This window comes from Barbus barbus (genome assembly GCF_936440315.1).
Source record: "Barbus barbus genome assembly, chromosome: 36".
NCBI lineage: Eukaryota > Metazoa > Chordata > Actinopteri > Cypriniformes > Cyprinidae > Barbus > Barbus barbus.
This window is the reverse complement of record NC_136714.1, coordinates 16,942,824-16,957,693: the sequence shown is the minus strand read 5'-3', so window position 1 is coordinate 16,957,693 and position 14,870 is coordinate 16,942,824. Positions and strand designations below refer to the sequence as shown.

General features: G+C 36.1%; 2 protein-coding genes across 2 annotated transcripts; both read right to left on the bottom strand.

Annotated features, from left to right (window-relative positions):
• Positions 1-566: 566 nt before the first annotated feature.
• On the bottom strand, positions 567-6,575 carry LOC306855861 (sulfate transporter-like). The gene is made up of 3 exons (XM_079394788.1): positions 6,470-6,575; positions 3,134-3,775; positions 567-2,659 (listed from the first exon to the last, which is right to left on the bottom strand). Exons 2-3 carry the CDS (start codon positions 3,746-3,748, stop codon positions 1,142-1,144), a joined length of 2,133 nt encoding a protein of 710 aa, XP_079250914.1. The 5' UTR covers positions 3,749-3,775; positions 6,470-6,575; the 3' UTR covers positions 567-1,141.
• Positions 6,576-8,708: 2,133 nt separating this feature from the next.
• On the bottom strand, positions 8,709-11,275 carry LOC306855877 (purpurin-like). The gene is made up of 6 exons (XM_079394817.1): positions 11,163-11,275; positions 10,928-11,053; positions 10,683-10,819; positions 9,846-9,958; positions 9,546-9,758; positions 8,709-9,398 (listed from the first exon to the last, which is right to left on the bottom strand). The coding sequence occupies exons 2-6, from the start codon at positions 11,042-11,044 to the stop codon at positions 9,388-9,390; spliced, it is 591 nt and encodes a 196-aa protein (XP_079250943.1). The 5' UTR covers positions 11,045-11,053; positions 11,163-11,275; the 3' UTR covers positions 8,709-9,387.
• Between the last annotated feature and the right edge of the window lie 3,595 nt (positions 11,276-14,870).

The following is a 14,870-nucleotide window of genomic DNA, read 5'->3' as shown; positions in this document are numbered from 1 at the left end:
GAAAAGAGACTCATACATCGTCTCGAGTAGTGCGCCACTACGCGCCCCGGAGCTAAATAGTTTCCTTATCATAATCAAACACATTCCGTAGTGATTTGTGATAACGACGGTTATTCTTTAGGATGCTAGTGCGATAAAATTATTGGAATAACTTTGCTCCACTAATCATAACAGATATGAATCTGCACTTGTGTTGCAGAACTGACACAAATAATCAACAATGGAGGCACAAACAACAAAATCGACACAGTCTGTGGAGAGCATCTTCAACTAAGGTAATTTACAGTCACTGTAATCCCACCTTTGTGTTTTGTTTTTTTTTGTGTGCCAAAAACATGGACAATTGTATATTGGGGGTTATCTCAAACTATTTTATAGTTAGATTCAATAAGTGAACTGAAACCAAAGATGTTTTTGCAATATAATCATTATTTAACATGAATATGGTGGGTTATACAATATCATAAGCTGAAAACAAGCATGAACCTTGAGGTAACAGTTGCATCCAAATGGCGGAGTCCATACAGTTATTGACACTGGTTTAAAATATAATCAGATCTCCAGGTGAAATTTGTCCTTCATTTTTATTTTCTCAAGAACACCAAACATTTTCACATTTTAAAGGCAGTATAACAGACAACTTAAAATCACAGATCTGTATTGTCTTCTCATGGTGCTGTATTATTTGCAGATGTGTGAAGATTTTTTTCTGGCAATTAAAGGGTAGTTTTGCACAGATCACACTGGAAATTAATTATTATCTGTGTTGTTTACATTTAAAATGGTATTAAATCAATTTCTGAGGGCTTAGTGTCTCAGAAATATGTCACCAAGTAGTTATGTTGTTATTTGTTTGATTTTCTTGTAGTTTTTGAGAAATATAAAAAAACTTAATATGACACATAAATGCAATTTTGTCTTCCAGTGTGTATAATAACAACCCCTGAGTTTGTAGCAGAATATTCAAAATATTCATATTCAGTTCTGAAGAATTTTTGTGCTATATCATGTTTATTTTATGAAAATTTAATAAATGGTCATAAATTAATTCAACATTTATCGTTTCCAAGAGCTGAATATCATGTTTCATGTGTTTTAATTGAAAATGTTTTTCAGCTCTTGAGGCCCATTTGTGGACACATTACACAGACGAGTCATTAACTGGTTGTGTCATATGAGTAGCAAAACAAACAGCACTGTGGATGGTATGAAATGACAGTTGTTCCATGTCTTTGTCACCAGCCCCAAAGAAAGAGCCTCTCCTTAAAGAATCTATTACTGGTGTGTTGCAGCAAGCTAGAATTACATTCACGCCAACTTCTTTATAGTCTTTTAAAACCATTTTGAAGGTGCTCACTCCTGATGTGTCTATTATGGAGATGCAGGAGCAATCTAAGATGATAGTGTGAAAATCAGTGTTTTTTGGAATCAAGCTTACACTTACGTCTCCATTGGTTTCATCTACTCTATCTGTCTTCTTTGCAGCCTTTTCTCTAGCTTTTTTCTCCAGTTTTCTTCTGCGGGTTATTTCAAGGAATGGCTCAAGATCAGTTGCTTTATATAAAGATTTTAAAAAGAACGCTTTGTTGGCGTAGAAAAGAGGCGCTTGAAAACGAAAGATCTTCACCTTTGGAACAGGTGAAAGATTGTCATACTCTTCCATGTCCTCAAAGTCGTTGGTTTGTTCAATTTGTCCCAGTAACGAAACCTTAGGATTTTGAGTCTGGGCCACCACGCAGATCATAGAGAAGACCACACCAATCAGCAGTCCAATCTCCACGCTAATTAAAGCAGTTGAGCTCATGCTCACCAACCAGACAATTGCCTCAATCTTGCTTTCACGCCATTGCTTAGGGACGTCTACAAATTTGCACAGGGCACCACGCAGACTGACGATGATGATGCAGGCAAGGACACATTTCTGCAGGGCGTAGAAAAATGGTGCAAAGAAAAGAAGAACCAGAAGAACCACTAAGGCACTCACTACACTGGAGACCTGAGTCTGGCAACCTGTTGAGTCCTTCACCATAGTTTTTGCAAGGGCGGCACTTGTAGTGAAAGAATGGAAAAATGAAGGAATTATATTGCAGAACCCAATTGCTATCATTTCTTGGTTGGGTCTAACTGTGTAACCATTCTTTTTAGCAAACATCTCAGACAGAGAAACGGTAAATGCAAAACTGATGACCGCTAATGGAATGGCATCATATGCTACACGGGGCATCAGTTCAACACTGGGCACCTTTGGCGGAATGAAACCAGTTGGAATGGCACCTGAGATACTGGAGCTATACTGTCCGTTTAGATCAGCAAAGTGGGAAACTACTGTGGCAACTGCCACTACGACCAGTTCTATGGGCAGTGGGATCTTCAAACGGTCCTTATAGCGATCCTGGATTTCTTTTCCTGCAAGCAGCACTATTATGCTGATGGCACTTGTTATTAAGTCACAGAAGTTGGTTTTGTGGATGGTCTTGAAGATGTTGATCCAAGTGACCACCACTGTGCCGTAGCCTTGGTGTCGAGGGATCTTAAGGCCAAGCAGGTACTTTGCCTGGACAGTGAGGATAGTGCAAGATGCCCCAGTGGCAAAGCCATCAAGCATAGGAGTAGACAGATAAACTGAGACAAACCCCAGTCTGAGAACAGCCATCAGCACCTGAGGAGAAAATACAATACACTTTTCAATAAAGGACATTACATTTTTGTCGTACTATACATTTATTTATAAATATAATATAAATGGAATTGGAAGATGGCATTTGCTGTGTTCCAAATGGGATAAATCTATCTCCAAAGGGCATTTAGAAGTAAGCGCAATCATGACCCCTATACTGAAGGGTTGTTCCAAACCAAAGGGCTCAAAATGGCCCGCTTCAGAGGACACTTTGAAATGATTTTGAAGGGTACAACTGAGAGACACTCGCTCCCATAATTCTTTGTGCAGGTTTAATTGTGTGACAACAGCGCAGGAGTGACGTACAAGTGCGTTTCTAGGAACAGTTTTTTAGTCACCCTTCATTCCTTCGAATATCTCACTCACATTTATTTAAATTGAAATTTTGTACTTTATGGTTACAGCACTTACATATTTGCGTGGTGATTTGCAGATGTGATTTAAGACTGTACGTACCTGGTAGACTCCAGCAAGAAATGTTAAAGCTGTGGCAATGCTAATGGCGTAGCATTCCTTTCCACATTCCATATTCAGTGCCATGATCTTCAAGTTGACCAGAGTAGTGTTATCATCCCCAGTGCCATTTAACCCTAATGCGTTTTTCGTACTGTCATCACTCAACTCAAAGCCTGCAAGGTAGACCTCTCGGTCCACAACTTGCCCAACCATCAAACTCATGAGGCTGAAGATGCCCACAGAAACATGTCTTGACGTTCCCATGAAAAAGTAAATGATGTTTGAAAAAAATGATGTGTACAAGCCATAGATGGGATCCAAGCCAGCCAGCAGGCAGTATGCAATGGCTTGAGGGATCAAAATGATGCCAATTATGATCCCAGACATCAGATCTCCCCATATATAGTCCTTCACCTTGTACTTCGGAAGCCATTTCACTACTGGGAAGAAGCCTGTTAGAGTCCTCTTCAGTTTAGATCCTGAGCAGGAGAGGTTTCGCTGCAACTTGGTCTTGATAATCTCTTGAATCCGTTTCCTCTCTTGTACTCTACGCTTTAGTGGGCCCACAGTCACAGAGTTTAGGTCCTCCATGGCTTCCAGTGATGAAGGACCCATGGACTGATGAGGCTTTTAAGACAGCTCCTGAAAAAGGGACAAAGACCTTTGATCAGTGTGCGATCTCCTTTAAAGATCAAACTGGATGTCTGTTAAATTGGGGTAACTGATTAATCGTTGTGCAAGTGTGAATGGAAAACAGTTTCTGCGTTTTCTTTTTTTTTTTAGCTGTTTCTGTGGGAAAGTCAATAATTAGTTAAGCAAGTTAACACAATTATCTAAGGTTATACACAATCAGTGTTTGAGAGGGTTTAACATGCTAGGGACAGCATTTACCAATCATTAGAAAAGATTCTCACATACTTCTCTTATCAAAGCCTCTAAAGCTGTTTGATCTGTAGACTATAGCGAAACTAGGAACCAAAAGTTTGATCTTACATCTCACCAACATCTCAGTCATTATTATTAGGACTTTGTATGCACAAAGTATTATTCTAATACAGCTATTTTATGATGCCAGTGATGTTGAAGTCCCTGACCTTTTATAATCATTAATAAAACTCCACAAATTACAGATGTACAGTATGTGGCACAGCATACACATCTGTACACTGTTCAAAGCAATTCCTGAGTAAAAATGTCCAGTTACTAATTAGTTCACAGAATTTTTTTTTTGGGATTCCTTGTTCCATTAAATCCTTTTTATGTCATTGTGTCACACATCTGCTGTATAGGTTTGGATGTGCCAGACATTGGTCTCTAATCAAAGCAAGTATGCATGCTATTTATCTCCTAATTGCCTTTTTATTGGAGGGTCATAAAATCACCACTTAGATATGAGACTGTTTTCCATGATGGTTTCTCATAAAGTTTATAGGTCTATATTTAAACTGGCATTAACATCAGTAAACTATTTTGTTTTTCTCTATAGTTGTTCTTCTGCCAAAGTAGATGCATGCTCATTGCATTTTTGAATTTTAAGACAAATAACAATATAAATGAGCAACTATTAAATACAACACTCACCTGAATAAATGGCTTCTTAAAGGGACAAGCTATAAAATTAACAAAACTGCTTAGATTAATTCAATAACCTCTCTATACCCCGCCTCCCACCGGCTAAACGAAAAGCAGTGGTGTAAGTCCATGCTTCAGTATGCAAAAACCATCAGGCAGTCCCCCTTTCCAACATCAGTCATTTTCATAGGCTGTAAGATAAAAGGCGGGCAGAAGTGTTGTGTCCCTCCTGGGCTAGTTTGTAATGCACTGAGCAATATCTGGGCATCATGACAATAAGGCATAAAGAGTCAATCTTTTACTGGTTCGTATTAGATGAAGCAAAACCAGTTCACACATTAGCTCATGCTACGAAATATAATGAAAATAAATTTCATCTGAACTAGTTAAATGAATTATAGCCACATGAGAAGAAATGAAAAGACATTTGCTTTGTCATGCAATTGCACTGGAATTTGATTTTATACACCTGCAGTAGATAGGATAACATAAGACATGTTTTTATGCATTGAAATACATGATTTAATTGTAAAGTGTCTGAATGGTTTCTCTTATTTGTCTTAGCTCATCTTAAATTAAATGTACATTAAAAAGCAATAGCAGGGCAAATGTGTAAATATTCAATCTTTTACTGGTTCTTTTCAAACTGAGCGAAAACATTTTACACATCAGATCGTTCCATGAGAAATAAAGACAATAGTAAAATCACTGTTTCATCTGAACTAGTTAAATTAGTTATATAGTGAAGTACTTTTAGAATCACCTCTTTGTTTGTTGCTGGCAATGCAGAGATGTTCAATGGCATGTATAATGACTAAAAATTTCACACTGACTTGAAAATGCTGTTGTTCATGCTACTTGCAGGATGTATGGCATTTATACTGTAAAAAAATGTGTGAAATATGATTTACACACATTTAAAGACTCTTTTATCATAAATATTCTCCTTTTAATAATAGTTCTCACATGGTGGGTGCCACACATGGTCATATGGGAGATTTTTATCACTGAAACCAGACAATGGTGGTATTGTACAGTTTTAGTAATAGAATAAATCACAGTTCATTTTTGTTATATTTAGTGATGTGAAAGTTTGTATTAATTAATTAATTTATTTTGGAATTGTATAGAATGTTTTGTCCCATACTGTTGTCTGTGTGTGTGTGTGTGTGTGTTTCCATTCATTTGCAATACTACTATTGTGTCAATAAATAACAAAGGGCCAGTTCAGGCAATCTCTCAGTTTATTCTATGAACTGTGAGTCTCCGTCATCTGGTAGAATAATGACTGTGTGGTTACGAATAATGTCTTTTCTGTCCTTTCTTCCTAATTGTAGCCATACAGTATAGTTGTTGTTATCCGGTCTGGCAGGTTGTGTAGACGGAGATCTCTGTCCACTTTATATGAACTCCGTTATGAGTCATACTTTATGAGTGACTATGAGTGAATGACAGACAAATACTGTATTGGAAAAACTGAGGTCTTATGTAAGATATGTCTTAATTGTAGTAGGGCAGTTTGAGTTCAGATAATATGTACAAATTAATTGTTTACCAGTTCAGTATCGTAATTTCGTAAAAATCCTAAAAAGATGTCATGAAATAAATTACATGACATGAATGTGTCAAAATGCATGTTGCTTTACCTTAATTTCCTATTAAATATTCTTGTGATATCATACTAATATATAAAAGCTTTGTATAAGAGGAAGCCCACCACCATATAAAGACTGAGGATGAATATTTTGGGAAACAGGGACTCACCCTTATCATAGGAGCGGATGAGTAGAATGAAGAATACATTTGCCATGCCTTCACTGCTGAATTTCCCGGTGCGCATTAGCTTGGCTGTCTGAATAGAGCAAAGGATTGTGGGTAAAGATGTTGCTCCGCTTTCTTAACCCTCAGCAACCAATCATAGACAGATGAGATAGAGGAAGCGAGAGAAGGGGGGCTGTGGGCTGAACACCATAGAAACAGTGCCACCCACAGTTTCTACTTAATATTACTGGATTTATATGTGGCTGAAAGCATCTATCAAGTAATGCACTATGAGCCACATGGAGGGAAAAAAAATAGACATTTGCTTTTTTACACACAATTGCACTGGAATTTGATTTTATGTTTACACCTAGATAGCATAAATCTGCGGATTATTTATATAGACATGTCTATATATTCAGGACTCTTCCCTAAAAGTGTAACACTGTTTATGCCTGTGACTCTGTGTTGCTGCCAAAACATTGCTCAGCATCCAAACTGCCTGACAACAGCTCAGCCAATGGTGTGTGATTTGGGCGTGTCTAGCTGTTTGTCTGACCAACGGCCAAAGGGCGGAGTGGTTGAGGAAACCTGTTTGAAAATAGTCACTTTTAGTTTTAGTAGTGATGATGCAGCAAATGGCATGTACTATCTATTTGTATAAAATTATAATTTGAATTCTGTTAATGTAGTGAAACATTTGTTTTTCCATTGAGGAGTAACCTTCATGTGTAAGAAAAAACATCAGAATACTACCAGTTTTACACAGAAATCTTTAAATAATCTCAGATTCAACCAACATTCATGGGAACTTCTTATTGATGGGGACATCTTACTGTGCACTTATGTGAGGTAGCGTACTAGATCACTTGGGTTATACTAACGTCAAAGGATATTCAGGATATTATTTACTTAGCTGCTTTGTTCTTCTTTATAAGACTCATTACATATGACCTTTTAAAATATCGTTTTCCCACAGCAAACAAAGCATGAACCCGAGTTAATGATCTTTTCAGGTTAGTAAGTTAATATATATTTGCTGTCATTCTGTCACTTTGTTAATGTTCATGAATGGTTGGGTATCACAGTATTACATGGTTACTCATTGCTTTTATCTCAATGTTCTAAAACGTGTACTACGTGTCGCCACTTACATGAACTTCCATGACTTCAGTTATGTGCTGTAGATGGTTTCCAGATATATTTCGTAGAAAGTGATTGAGGTATTGCCATTGTTTTTTTTTTTTGACTGTCAATATCAAAATAAAATATAAAAAGTATAAATAAGTATAAATATCAAATGATTTATAACAATGTTATATAATTATATATACTGTATATATGTAATGTACAATGGAATGTTGTAAAAGAGGGAGCCGTGTTTTTGAGATGAAAACATTTTGATTTGATTTAAATCTTATTTGATTTAAATCTTATTTTTACATTTTGAGTATTATTTAGTAGTAGAAGTTCAGAAAACGGTGCCAGTCTTTTCTACATCTTGTTTACCTACATTGTCAGGCTTTTAAAAGCCCCTTATGTCATTAACCCTGACTTTCTCCAGCAGAGACTTGGCTCATTACAGACAATTTGTTCTGTCTCCAAGACACCAGCTGGCATAAGAATACTTATCGGCAGTCGTAACAAGAACAGTTTTCAGAAGGTATTATCCGATTGTAGATAAATTGGCAAGACCTCAGATGACCCAATGTAAAGCTGAACTGGATAAGCTCATACTGCACTTACTTATGCCAACTTTTTTTGTTTGAATCTTTTAAGATTGTTGCATTGACTATGCAAATTAACTGTGTTACTGCTCGATTGACATTTGAAACATTATGCCTATTATCTATTGGTATAACTTGATAATTGATAATATATCACTGTGAAAATCCTCAAGTTTGATTCTCTTATAATTGGGCATATTTTTAGAAATTGAAAATGGAAATGTTTCTCTAAGCCTTTCACTGTTGAAAGGCTTAGAGAATTTGTTTTACACATTTCACTGTTGATTGGTATGATTTTAATTACACTTAATTCTATTGAATCAATGTCTTCTTAAAATCAGTTACAGTAGTTTTAAACATTTAAAACATCTATTTAATATCTTGTGAATCTGTTAAGAAATGCTAAGACACGATATCTTTTTCTGCTGCAAATATATTTTTCATATATATATATATATATATATATATATATATATATATAATATATTATTATCCATTGCCTGAAAATATATTTACTTTCCATTTGTGTTTATTTTGCTTGAAACCAGGAGTTGTGTAATGTCAGTTTACAGGAATTATCATTACTAAAGCCTTGTAACTACACTAAGTGGATAACTTGATTTTCTTTTTGCAAAACAACACTTGTCCAGTTTTTCCATTTTAGATCTCATGAGCCCTCATTTCCCATAATCTCTATTATGTTTCCCAAACAGAAATGTATTTGTCCCTTATTATTTATACTGTATGTTGATTCTGTTCTTCTTGGCATTGGTTATTAATGCAAATATGCTGCACATTATAACATATCCCTTTCAGTTTGTACACAAAAGGGGCATTCACTGCTGTGTATCCATTCTAATATATTTTAAATTACAAATAATCTAGAGAAATATTCTTGTCCGGACTGATGTAAGTCATTGTCAATGATACTGAAGATGTGAATGATATTGTATGCAGAGCAATGCAAAACCACCCACCCCTATAAATTCCATAAAAATGTCCAAAAGTAAGTTTTGTTTAAAAAATATTTATTGTCACACACACTTAACATAGTCCAAGATTCCCTTGAGTTAAGAAGTTCAATGATCTGATGTCGTCCTGATGCACACGTGCAATGGTGCCTACAGCACTGAAATGGAATGACCCTGGATGTCGCTTCTTATGCCAGCATGCTCTTCATTTTCCTCTAACAGCTTAGCAAGCCCCTGTAAAATGTGAGATGGGAAAAATCAGATCAGACAGACAAATCAAATCCAAACTCCTTATATATGTGCACGATTAACTGAAATAATAAGACTACTTTTGTATTATTGCAGCTAAATTGAAAGTCTGACTTCTGTCTGTGGACTTACCAGACTGCAGGACGGGCTGGAACTGACCAGCCAAGCAGATCTCGTCCTGTTTCTGGCGGACGATGCGCTGGATTGCTGGAGGCAGGCCACGGGGGTTGCGTGAGAAGACCAGGGCATAGCCATCCTCGCATGTGCCATCATCCATCAGAGTGCGGCAAGCGTAGGTGATAGCATAGTTGTCGTAGTCGGTGTCAATGATCCAGTAGTTGTCACCTTTATGAAGATTAAACAATAAGTCAAATGATTCATGTGACAGTAATGGGTACAGATGTGATAATGGGCACATAAGTGTCTTCTGACCTCCGCTGGACAGATAGCTAGCCAAGCCCTGATAGTTCATGAACATCTTGCCAGGAGTGGTTGGGTCAGGAACACTGTACTGGGCAGCCATGTCAGCACACACAACCCAGAATCTGTAAAGAGTTAGCATTAGCAGGTGACATCAGCACTAACTTATTTCTCAATTAACCAAGAACCTGTATAAAAGCAGGATTAGCATTAGCATGGGACGTCATTGCCACCATATTTTAAACTTAATTGTCGAATCAACACAGAATTTGTAAGCAGCAGGATTAGCATTAGCTTATGACGTCATCACTATCGTATATTTAAACTTTTCTGAATCAAGCCAGATGCCTTAAGCAGTAAACTAAGATTAGCATTAGCATGTGATGTCATTTGCTATCAAACTAGCTTTATGTTCCCGGAACTATCAAAATGTCCAGTTTTTCCCTTTTTTTTTAAAAAATGTTTGAAGAACATTTTTCTTGGTTATGTGAATGTTAAAGACAACATTAAATTCCATTTTATTATTTTTCAAACATTATCCGAATGTTATGTTTGAATATTCTTTAAACCATCTAACACAAAGAATAAGTATAACTAATGTTTTTGTGCTAACGTTTTGAGAACAGATAACTTCGAAGGAACATTCTATTAATGTAACTGAAAGAATATTTGTTCATAACTTCAAAAAAATCTCCAAAGTTCAGAGAACATTCTCTGTTAACCTGAATTAGCAGAATTAGCATTAGCATGTGATGTTATCGCAATCTTATTGAAGCTTATTAAGCTTTCTGAATCAAATGTCATTGAATGCTTCATTGTTACACTCATACTTTCAGACTCATCACTAACCCGAAAAGAGTTACGCGGCCCTTGGAAGAGGCAGTCATGGTGCCGTCATCATCAATGGTGTATTCCGCAGAGATGTTGTCCTGGAGGAAGAGTCCCTCTGGGTCTTTCTTCTGTTGAGCGTACCATTTGCCTGCATACTACAAGATACAATACACCAGGTTAGGTCAGCCTGTCTGTTTTATAGTAAGATTGAAAATGTGCAAACTTATATCCTCTCTGAAATCATTAAACTGCATACTACATACTCTCTTGGGGTCAAAGTCGTCCTTGACAGTAAAGCTGTCCACAACGCAGGAGGAAGACCAGCAGCGCTCAATGTAGGACAGGAAAACCACCAGAAGGGCAAACTTGTAGTATTCCATTCTGAGCAACTGAGAAGGAAACCACAGGTGCTAATCAGATCATGTTTTCATTACAGTTTGAACTGCAGTTTAGTTAACATCATAGCCCTAAGGGCCTACAGAAAACACTAAATCATACCTGTTTGTTTTTGTTGTTGTTTGGAGTGAACAAAAGGAAGGATTCAGTGGTGTAGGATCTCTCTTTGTGGTTCTCCACAAGGCTGTGTTGTCTACTCTGAGCAAAGGCCCTTTTATACCAACTCCACAGACAGGCTTATTGATTATTTTCACTTCTTGTGACTAAATAAGGTTCTTAAATCTATGGTTAATCCGGTTGTAGAAATCCTCACTGTAATCTGGCTTCTCGGTTGAACCCTCCCATGCTTGCCAAAAAACAATTAAAAGGTTTATGCAACTATAGTGAATGTAGTGAGACTTTAACTGTAAAGCAAAAACATCTGGGAATTGTTTTGGAAAAACAATATTGAAATTGGGAAACAAATTGAATTTGGAAAGAAATAAAAAAAATTGTCTGTGCAGTATGTTATTAGGTGATTTTTTTCTTAAATAGTTTACTTCCAAAGATTGGAACTCATAATAAACTCTTGTATATATCCTGTCTTCACACTAGATACAGTAGTTCCTGGTCCATATCATCCCTTGACAGATCATTACATGAAGCTAGAATGTTGCTGACTAAGGATGGCTCTTCAGTTTGTGTTATTTTGAAAAAGACTGATCTTGATTTTTGCATATCTAAGTTTAAATCTAGATCCTTGATGTCCTTTATGTTGGTGTTTATTATGTTAAAATATTAACTACTATAAGAGAAAGTTATAGATGTAAGATTCTAGAGGATTAACATTTAGTTAAAATAACTAGGATAAAATTAGTTCAGTGACTTAATTGTAGCTAATGCAAGATGTACTAATTGTCCAATTATTTGAAAACAACAAGACAAGACAAATTGTTGTGTTGGGGGTGATTGTTGATTTTAGTGGGGAGGGTGCATGTTCCAGTATTATCTTGATGATAATAGGCTCCTAGAGGCTTTGTGTTGTTTTGATGAGATGGATGTGATTACGGAAGCACCTTTATTCATTATGAGAATCTATTATGTAATAATGTACTTGACTTTTTTTCTAGTAGATTTGTGTGATGTGATCACATCAATGTCACATTCATCAAGTTTTAAGAGGAGCCTTGTTTATAACAGCACAGTACTGGTGTGCTATGAAAAGCAGGAATAGTAATGATTATGCAGTCAAAATCTAGATTCTTTACCTTATGATATCATTACATAAAAGCAATGCATACAATTGCATGATCTATTCCAAAAGAAGATTTTATTATTATTAATAATAATTAACTTTCATATTAATCAGTAGTGTTCATTCATTCATTTAAAATGTATTATATATGCAATTCAGTCAGTATCAGATATGCTAGTTTTTTTTAGCTATTTTAGGTTTAAGTTAATAATCTGAGGTTAATAACCGTTATCACAGTTTTGTTTGGAAATGTAATTCAGGAATTACTGTTAACTCTCTAGGTCTGTTTTTAAGGTACTCAGCCAGACATTTTAAATACTGAGGATGACGTTTATTTTACAACACGATTTATATACATTTGTATCTATTTTAAAATGACTTAAAGATTGTCCCCATAAGACTTTTCTGAACTGTTCTTGGGACTAGTCCCCATGCATAGCTGCTTAAAATAAGTGGCCAACATTTGCTGAATTAGCAGTATTAGGATTGGTTGGCCACGGGCAACATCACGTTACAGCACTGAGATCTGGCTCAGATGCTGTTGTGACCTCAAGGAACTTTGCTCTCAGGTGGGGTGATTCAGCATCATATTTATTGATACAGTTGCTTGACAATTCCATTAAATAATGCATAATTAGTTCCTGTCTTGAGTAACTCTTATAGCGGCATTGTTGCTATAGTTTGAATCCCAATCCATATATTTAGGCATTGTCTAAAGATTACATATGGCTAACCTGGCTGACCTCTCTTGGCACTCCAGGCAGCGCTCAGACATTCTATTCTTTTTTTGGCCACAAGTTCTCAGCTATATATACTATGTAAACAGATGACAAAGAAAACCCAATATTTTTTAGTGTTTGTATTATATTTTTGGAGTGCATTTTACTTTTAAATGAGTTTAAAAACTATACAAAAAAGTTGAACGAATGAATCAATAATAATTTAATCACGTTCATGTTGTTCCAAAACTGTATGATTTTCTCTATTCTGTGGGACAAAAAGATGATATTTTGAGAATTGTCTCATTGGATTGTTAGGTCTATACAATTGAGATCATTGGGCTCCAATATATGTTGTTGGGATAACAATTACAAGTTATTCTTCAAAATATCATGTTTTGTGCTGAAAAAAGAAAATCATTCAGATTTGAATCAGCATGAGGCTAAGTAAATAATAAAAACATTTTTTGTTTTGTTTGGTTGTGTATCCCTTGTACTATAACGTGTTTGCACTATTCAGCTTTAACAGTTGCCTCTAATTTGGTTAAACGTTTTGTCAAAAAGCATGGTCATATTAATTTAATGGCAAACACCACTTTTTGCATTAAATTCTTCACCATACATTTTTTTCTCAGTGGATATTTTTTGCTGTTTCCTTAAGCTTCAGCACTTGCAGAAATGCATCTATGGCCCTGTTGTTTTGTTTGTCGTTCACGTGGACTTCACCCCATAAACCCTGATCCTAATCCCTCACATCCCCCAAGGTTTGCTCCAGGCCAACCTATGAAACTATTCAAACAAAGGCACTCCTTAGTTCACACACCATTGCTGACCATGCACATGTTCCCGTTGACTGATGCAGTAGATTAAGCTTGTTTTCTGGAATCACATCCGTTGTTTCATGCTCCAGTTGAAAGAACGGGGTCTTTAACCCTGAAAAGCTTATGTATTTGATGCATGAATTTGTAAGACCTCTAAATTATCAGCATGACCAAAACTTTGCTGTAAAATCTGTTCTGCCCTCTAACTGATTGGTTATATTTTTAGCAAGTAAAATACCTTTTTGTGAAATGTAAAACTTTCAGGTCATGAGACACATGCTGTGAAATCTTTGTGTGTGTGTAAGATGTGTAAGATCTTCCACAGAAAACTGCAAGATTTATAGTGTATAGTCAGGATAGTGTTCTTGAACAAAGTTCCCCAACACAGTCAGTTTTGCAAATAAAAATTTTACTTTTATACCTCAGGAGTTTTTAACTATTAGAGACCCAGCAACCATTCCCATCAGCCAATCCAAGGACTGCAGTATAAAATAGTAAAGATCAATTCAAACTGTGCAAATTGCAAGATTATTGCATGTGAGATCAATACGTTCACATGAGTTCAGTGAAATGAATCAAACTGTGGTCTGCTGCACCCTTGTGGGTTTTGTTGGCAGTGACAAAAGCATTTAGACAATTACAAAAAAAAAAAAATGTTTCAATTATCATATAAAACCTTGAGGGCTTTTATTTACAAGAGATTCAGAATGAATTTGTTTTCATTTTCATCTGGTTAATGTGTAGCATCATCCTGATCAACACTCAGAAAAAAATGTACAAACCTTGTCGCTGCAGCGCAACCTTTTCAAAAGGTACACCTTTGTATTTTACTTACCCCTAAAGGGTGCATATTGGTACCTTAAAGGTACATCTTAGTGCCTAAAGTGTACATATTTGTACCTAAACTGTTCATATTTGTGCATTTTGAAAGGTATCCATCCCAGAGACAGCTCTTTTTTACCTAAGAGTGCAGAACAATGACTGATTCTTATCACTAGGTGGCACAGTAACAAAAATATAGTTTTCTTAAACTGCT